The following is an 8,541-nucleotide window of genomic DNA, read 5'->3' on the forward strand; positions in this document are numbered from 1 at the left end:
TAATTTACATCCACTAACGTTATTCCTCCTATTCTGGCACCCAAACACACAACAAGACGACCTTCTAAAGCTGTAACATTACACCAGCCTCCACAGTATTTGGCCAGCGGGGTTTCCTGTTTTTGCCTCCAGCTAGAGTTGTGACGTCACTCATGACGTAGGCCATTAAAGGGTCTATTGCAGCTAAAACAGGTTAATTTCCCCACTGTGAGAACAATGAAGTCTAATCTAATATTTATTGGAATTAACCGGAAATTGGGAGTAATTTTAAATATTAATTGCATCCAAACATAAATAATAGCATAATAATACACTTTTCAAAATTCTGGGAATTTTTAGTTTAAAATTTTCCATGGAAATTAACAGGGAGAAACGGATAATTTACTAGACTGAAGGTCTTCCGTGAACAGGGATGTTAAATATAGTTAGGGAAAATACATTTGTTTTAGCATCAGCTTGAAATATCAGCATAAGTTCATTTAAAATTCCTCCCCAATTTCTGGTTAAATCTAATAAATAATTTTCATGATACATTTACATATTTGATCATTCCCAAAATTCCCCATATATATATATATATACATACAAAATAACACACTATGACACTATGTACTGGAGTGGACACATATTTACATTTTTGTCTTGATATTTCAAAGATATATATTATGTAAAATTTTAAATCAATTTCTTTTAAATATGTTTTTCTGAATTAAGTGTCGGCATCATCATTACTTTAAGTGTGCCGCTCATTGATTCGTGGTATTGCGACGTATCAAAATAAGATACAATTATTTTCTTTTAATGTAGGCTATTCAAATAATCTCTTAGTTTTATGGCTTTTTAATGTTAATCTGTAAAGAGTGGCTGTGAATGTTTCTTTAAAAAAAATGATTCTGCTTCTAACCTTTAAGCATCCATGTCTGAGCTTTCATTTGTGTTTAAACTTCATTTAGAAGTATTCATCTTTGATTTCACGCATGTGTCAGTTATTATTAATCTGCATTCACAGTATTTTATTATAAAATGTCTATTCAAGGTATATATTGTTTTAGGAAAATATTAAAACATGTAATGCTTTAATCGATGCCTTATAATGGACAACTTGAGCTTTCAATAAAAAAAGGTTATTACTAGGTTTACACTTGACAAATAATTTTAATAAAAACTAAATACTTCAAGATTATGATGTCATACAATACATTTACCTTATGATTGTTATTGTTTTCCTTGCAGCACAGACAATTTTTTGAGTTTTTTTAGCTCTGAGACTTTAAACATTAATAAAGACTGGATATAGTAGCTCATCTCATGATTTTATTGGACAGTGTAACAGGAAAAAGTAAATGTAAGACATAATTTCACCCACAATGGTTGTTGCATGATTACTTATGGTGATTTCTCCTGATCCGACACAGCTGGAGTTAACACAAGTGCGTCTTCTGATATAGACGTAGGTTTGGATGGTGCAAACACAGGAGTCGAGCTCCCAGAATCCACCTGGGCTGACCCGACTGGGGGTGGGAGAGGAAGTTCTGCAGCTAATGAAAGGCCACTGTCAGGTTTACTGAGCATGGGGGCGTGGCCTGAGTCAGCTACAGGTGTGGCTTGTTGTGTAATATATGACGACTGGTCTTCTGCTACTGCTGTGTTTAGTCCTGCTGATGTGGGGATGGAGGCATCATCTGCTGGTGGGGCTAGAGATGATGTGGGAGGGGCTGGAAAGGAGGGCGGAGCCTCTGAGGTTGTAATCCCTGCAGATTCAGAAGCTCCTCCTGCTTCAGCTGCTGCTGCAGCCGCCACCGCCTTGCTTTCCATCTCCTCCATCCGACGCTGCACCATCTTAGGCATCAGTTGCACATACGTGTTCATCAGGCGGTGGTTGGAGCGGATCAGCTTCCCTGCGCAGTTGTCCACGCAGCCCTCCTGATTATAGACAACTTTTATTAACATTCATATCAGAAGATTCATATTTAGAAGAATCACATTTCACAGCATTATTACAGGGAAGAACAGATCTGATTGTGTGTTTTAGATTTCGTTTTGTTCTTTTTTTCTTGTCATTTTTAGTGATTTTGGAGTCACTGGGTATATTTTTAAATGGTTGTTTTATCAATTTGTCTATCATTGTGTGTGTTGTTGTAGTTTTGTATATTTTTGCTGTCAATGTGTTTTTGGAGTAATTTTGTGTTTTTTTTCTTTGTTTTTTGTAGTCACAGCATATTTTTATTGGTTGTTTTGTATATTTATGCTGTCAATGTGTTTTTGGGAGTAATTTTGTTGTCAGTTTGTGCATTTTTTTTAACTGTCATTTTGTGTTTACCTGAGGGGCTGACCCTAAATTTAAAGGAAGGGGCTATTGATACCTTTTCTACGTAATGTGCCTGAGTTTTCACAGTGTCAGGATGGCTGAGTGGTCTAAGCTGCCCGACTCAAAAATTCTTCCTTCCGCTGCCGTGGGTTCGAATCCCACTTTAGACATATATATATATTATTTTTTTTTCAGCAGTGGCCCATGTCTTTTACAATTTGAATCAGGTTTTTTCTTTTTACATAACTACAATACACAATATAACATAAGAAATCCAAGTAATTGTTTCACTATTTCTATTTTGTCTCTGATCATTTAGGAAAAAATCAACAGTGATGGATGGGATCCATTGGAAACAGACATTTCTTGTTCTCTATCAATTTTGGAGCAAAAATCTACAGCCTATATTTCCTGATTTTCCCCTTATTTTTGGATTCTATGATCCTGTCAATCACAGATGCAAACAGGCTCAAGGATGTCATCCAAACGCCTTGACGTCATTCATAAATTCTGTATTTATGTCGCAGGGTTTATCAGTGAATACACAGCTCATACCTCGTCCATGGTGAGGTACCTGTAGTTAAAGTTGCTGCTGCATCGCTGAAAGCAAACTTCAGTCATGCGGTTGTAAACCATCAGGAAATCTCGGAGCTGTGGAAGAAAACAATTAGTCAAATAACACTTCATTTATTGGTGTAGAGATATTGACGAAGGATCAAGAAACACTTACATTCCTCAGCTGCTGATCAGGACTCATCATGGTGCTAAATGCTAGCTCGCAGCTAAGCCGATAGTCCGATAAAAAAGAGCTTTCTGTTTGGTTTGTTGCAAAATACAAAAGAAAATTCACAGCGATAGGATTATATATACACGTCAGCTTTGTTAGATTAAATATTAAGGCTAAATTACTGACTGAAAATAAGGCATGACATTCATGTGTGCGCAGCCATGTTTATGAGGAAGATCGTGTATTTGTACTTCCGGAAAGAGGTACCACTCGCCCGAGGAATAGAAATCATCTTCCGGTTTCTAAAATCTAAATATTTTGTATTTGTTAATATTTTGGAGATAATTTTTTATTATTATTAATAATAATAATAATAAATATGCATCGGTTTAATACGGAAGAGGATGAGGGCTAAAAATAAAATGAAGATAAAAAATAAATAAAAATAAATAAATCAAGACCACAAAAAACATCAAGACCAAAAAATTTAAATGAATTATAAAGACAAAAAAACAAAAAACAAAATTGAGACAAGAAACAATCCAGACAAAAAAGAAAAGATAACCATATCATTTAAAAGGGTGTTCTACAATTGTGATTGTTTTTTTCTTTCTTCCACTATGTTTACATTCTGCTGCATTTATACATTTGTTATGGTCAGTTCCTCTATATTTGCGGCTTTAAACGTGATCCCTTGACATTTCAGTATTTTGGGCATTTAAAGCTTGACATGATATAAGTATTCAGCAAATAAACCTAATATTTGGGTGGAAAATGTAATATATGTGTTCAAAGTTTAAAACATTCCTTATATGTTTCGGTTTATAATATCTCTTCACATTTCTAAAGTTTTGGTCTTTTTTTAGTGAAAAGAAAATTTATAGCATACGATCTAGAGTCATGAAGACACTCATAATTAGTATTGGAAAAAATAGGTTTATATTGGTGTATTTTCTTCTGTGCATTCATTGAATATATTTTAAATCTAAGTAAAGTAATGTGGACCCAAGTAAAAGACGACAAATATCACAAATATGACAGCAAATAGTCTTGTGTACGTTGCTATGCAGGTTTTTAAAAAAAATAATTTTAAGCAGTTGTTGAGTCAACGAAACTGCAAATGACAATGTGGTGTAAATTAATAAATGGTGTTTAATGGAACTTTATTCAATAACTTGTGGGTCACAGAAGGCTGAAAAAATATATCTCCACAGAGCACACGGAATGGCTCAGTACTGTAATTTAATCAATCAATTTAACTCAGTTCATTTCACAATAATATAGCTGATCTCTTATGTTGCTTCCTTTAGTCGCTGCAACATTCAGAGAAAAGCTCAGGATTCCAATAAGAAGCAGATCACAGTGATTGATAAAGTGTCAACAATATTTACTACTGCAGGCCTCTGGCTGTTCAATTCAATTCAGAGGGCAGTTTTCACCGCACGTAAGCAATACATCATTTGTTACATGAGGACATAATCATTTAGCAGATGGAGCATCACCTCATAAGTGCATTATTAAAATTAGGATTTCTCTGACTCTCATTTGTGGGTGACGTTTACAATATAGTGTAACGTGCCCAGAGGGAGTAATAACACATTAAGTTCCACTTAGAAGAAGAAAAAAAAATATTGCAAGAGACGAACGTTAATGTCGTTTACTGTCTAAATAAATTCAAAGTGCACATCGTGATCTTAGCAATGACTTTAAATATGTCACACACACTCTTCCCATCACATTTGATATTTCAGAATTATTATATGTGTGGTGATTCCATACTCGTAATGATTTTTACAATTTTATATATCCCTAAGCAAAAGTTAAATCATACACTTCTAAAAACAATATAGGAGTCATCTAGTGCAGGGGTCTGCAACCTTTACTCTCACAAGAGCCATTTTACCTAATCTCACCTGGATTAAAGTCCTTCCGGAGCCAAAAAAAAATACCTTCTCAATGTAACAATATAGTGTAGAAAATTCTTTACAGTTAAAATTGTATCGGATAATGTTGCGTGAAAAAGATTTTTTTTTTAGATAATGTGTTTGAAGAGCTACAAACAGTAACTTGAATTTGAACACATGATCATGTCGGTCAACACATGCTCGTTGCTAATTTCTTGCCACATATCAAGTATGCATATTTAGCCGGCACGTTGGCAGTTAAGTTAATTTGTACCACACACAAATAAAATCTCTATTTTCTTCCAGAATAGTCTTTTGGATAGACGGAAGCATAAACATGCAGATATTCACACAGACGCACAGACTTATTACACACACACTGACGTCGGCAAACAGAGCAGGCTTCATCAGAACATGAAGCACCAGAGATTCACTAATGACATGCAGATCATTATAAAGTCCCTTTTTACTCATTGTCCTGTATAGTGGAGGTAGAACAGCTGATGCATTAACTGCTGCCTTTGAGTGACCAAAGTTCGGACTTATATCTCCCTTCTCGCTCTCGCTGCTGCTTGAAAACTACAATGAAAATAAAAGTAAAAACAGTTCTTATTATGTGGTCTTCTATGTTGTAGCCAACAAGAAAAGGTCTGTTGTGTTTTTTCCCCAATAGACGTGAATACGTTACATTCTCTTCCTGTCCAATCAGAAACCTTCCCAACCTCCAGACCTAAAGAGGAATTGAATAAAGCGGTTTTCAATGTAAACCTCAATTTGGAAATTACTATTTCCATGTAAACATGAAGCAGAAAACTTTAATTCCGAATAATTTAATTTGGAACAACTAATTCCGAACTAAAAAACATAATTTAACTATGGCCACTGTTTGATTTACACCTGTGTTTGACTGTCGCTCATTCCATCGTGCATGGTGAACCGATGAAAAAGAATAAATAACAACATTAAATGTCCTTCCACACATGCTAGTCATCCCACAGTGAACGTTTTTACAATATATTATTCCTTAGTACGATAGGTAAAATTCAGAGACAAATTTCACTGTAGGGCTACATTGTACAGTACATTATTATGTTTTTAAAGTGTGCAGGGGTAGGGGTTACATGGCTTAGGGTTAGATCAGTGTTTCCCAACATTTTCTATCTCATGTACCCCCGAGGCCTCTCTTCAGATTAGGAGAACCCCTTCATCACTCCAATGTAGTAACCTTTCTTTTTATTTACATGTTGTTAACATGTTGGCCTCTGAAATCTCCGACAGCTTGAAAATGTCAACCTGTACGTTTAACACACACTAAATATCAATTTTGTGTATTACAATTATTGCATCTCAGAGAATTGATTTACCTCAATTTTTAGTAATGTGCATAACATGTTAGTTCACAATTTAGTAGGATATTAAGGCCACAATATTGTTTATTCCATTAATGCCATTTATTGTCAACGGGTGCAAAAGATGTTGGATGAGCATGTACAGTGTCTGGCTTAAAAATGACTCAGCATGTTGGAAATAGATTCATCAATGTTTCCAAGTACCCCCTGCAATGTGTTCAATTACCCCTGATAGGAAGGGGTACGGGCAGGGGCGGGGAGGGTGTCACGCCCCCTAATTTGTTCCGCTAGTGGGTACGGGAGTGTAAAAAGTGTGGGAACCACTGCCCTAAAGGAAATGATTAGTTCAGTCTGTGTCCATCTTCTTAATACAACTTGTCAAATAAAGTAGAAATTTGCTGCTGATCTTCAAACTTGTTTAATCCCAGACGTGTCTTCTTGCCTTTTTGACGATGCTGCTTTTTTTTTTTTTTTTTTTAAATCTCTCCCTTTAATCATCAGATGCACTCAAGTTCTAATTTTGTGCTGATTTCAATCAAAAGAGACAAATCTGTTTAGCAAAGTCAAAATGTTGCAATCTACTGAAACTGTTTCAGAATCAAAGATGGTGCAATTATATGTTCTTGTTTTCCCTGTTTCTAAAACATTTAGAGATGATCTGCTTTGCTGTGGTTGAACAGTTTTGAAAAGAATTCTGTTCTATTCTCTCAAACAAAATGTCATCTGAACAATTAAAAACAAAAAAAAAAAAAAAAACAACTAAATGCCTTTTCAATCACTGCATTTTCACTCTTGACATAATTAACCCTGCAGAAGAAGAAACATGCTCTCTGCAACACTAAAGTTATGCAAGAGCTAATGTATATCCATAGAAACCATGTTCCTCAGAGCTGTCACATTATATAGTCTGAGGTCTAATAAAGATTATTTATTCGTGCAAAGCAATAATTTACAGTAGCTAACACAAAGCTATGATTACATAATCAAAAGAAAGCTTCTGCAGAAATGAATCAACATTGATTAAAGTGAATTTACAGAGCAGAGATGATTTTAAGTTCCCGTCATAGAGTCTCTTAAGTATGAGATTATAAATATTCTCATTGCGGCCATCTGTTCACCCTTCTGTAAAGTGCGCCGGGTGTTATAATAACGGTTCAGTTAGTGTCTAATTATTCTTTATATGGAAATGTATTTTTTAACTGTAATAAGTTTAAATCATCTAAGATTTTACACTTTAACACACCTTTAAATATTAATCAACAAGCCAATATGTATGTGAGTAAAAAAAAAAAAGCAAAAGAAAATCTAATATAAACACAACCTTTAATCAAAGATAACTGACATAATCTGAGATTTAGATTGAGTAACAAACGTCCAGATATGTGAGAAAAAAAACAAAACAAGTTCATAAATCTAATCAAATAATATCTGGATTACATTCAAATCAATTGATATTATTTCACATATGCAGCTTTTTGTTGACTACATTTTTTTAAGTGACAATAACTGACTGAATAATAATAATAAAAAAATACACGTAAACAAAAACTAAATAAAATGTATTGATATACTATACACATTTTTTTGAATGCTTTATTTTGAACATGTGCGAGTAACTGAAAAACAACAAAACATAACAAAAGAGAGTCGTCAAAATAACAATAACAATAGCCAAAACCACAATAATAATATGACCCAGTCAGTCCCATACACATATATACAGTATTACATAATGCCCTTCAAGAAATATAAAATACACAGCATAGATAAACAAATAATTCATAAAAAAAATAGAAAATACATTTAGTCAATAATAAAATGCATAAATCATTTATGAAACTAGTTAAAAGTAAATCATATTGTTCACATGGGAAGAAATCCAATTCGAGTCAAGATTCATTTTTGGAAGATATCCAATCAAAACGACTTGTTGGGTAGAGGGCAACATTAAATCTGTCTGTGTGTATTTATAAACATTAATACCATCCAATATCAATGTTGAAAAATGCATAAACTCTTACATGTCACATTTTCATTTAAAATGTAGTCTACTAAATCTGTTGCAGATATCGTTGACTAAATTTTAATGTCCTCGCGACCCCGAAAAGGAGCCAGTGGGTGGGAAAATGGATGGATAGATGGACATTTTTAGTTGACTAAAACTAGTCTTGATGGCTACATTATGACAGAAACTAAGTTGTATTTTAGTCGAAAGGCTGTGACTAAAACTACTGTAAATCAAAAATGATCAGA

At 34.1% G+C, this 8,541-nt stretch overlaps 1 protein-coding gene across 2 annotated transcripts; it reads right to left on the reverse strand.

Moving 5' to 3' along the window:
* Window positions 1–1,297: 1,297 nt before the first annotated feature.
* On the reverse strand, window positions 1,298–3,283 carry timm10b (translocase of inner mitochondrial membrane 10 homolog B (yeast)). 2 transcript variants are annotated; one of them, XM_028467025.1, is made up of 4 exons: window positions 3,222–3,283; window positions 3,039–3,121; window positions 2,864–2,959; window positions 1,298–1,923 (listed from the first exon to the last, which is right to left on the reverse strand). In XM_028467025.1, the coding sequence occupies exons 1-4, from the start codon at window positions 3,238–3,240 to the stop codon at window positions 1,387–1,389; spliced, it is 735 nt and encodes a 244-aa protein (XP_028322826.1). In that variant the 5' UTR covers window positions 3,241–3,283; the 3' UTR covers window positions 1,298–1,386. The 2 variants fall into 2 exon arrangements, with proteins under 2 accessions (XP_028322826.1, XP_028322827.1); XM_028467026.1 differs by having other exon boundaries at window positions 3,039–3,278.
* Between the last annotated feature and the right edge of the window lie 5,258 nt (window positions 3,284–8,541).

Source organism: Gouania willdenowi, chromosome 14 (assembly GCF_900634775.1).
Source record: "Gouania willdenowi chromosome 14, fGouWil2.1, whole genome shotgun sequence".
In the NCBI taxonomy this organism is placed as follows: Eukaryota; Metazoa; Chordata; class Actinopteri; order Blenniiformes; family Gobiesocidae; genus Gouania; species Gouania willdenowi.

What these genes read in the sequence shown, in the direction of transcription:
- timm10b (XM_028467025.1), bottom strand. An exon ending in CTGATCAGCAGCTGAGGAAT is followed by an intron (nt 2,960 to 3,038) that starts GTAAGTGTTTCT and finishes TTTCTTCCACAG; the next exon opens with CTCCGAGATTTCCTGATGGT. An exon ending in GGTACCTCACCATGGACGAG is followed by an intron (nt 1,924 to 2,863) that starts GTATGAGCTGTG and finishes GTCTATAATCAG; the next exon opens with GAGGGCTGCGTGGACAACTG.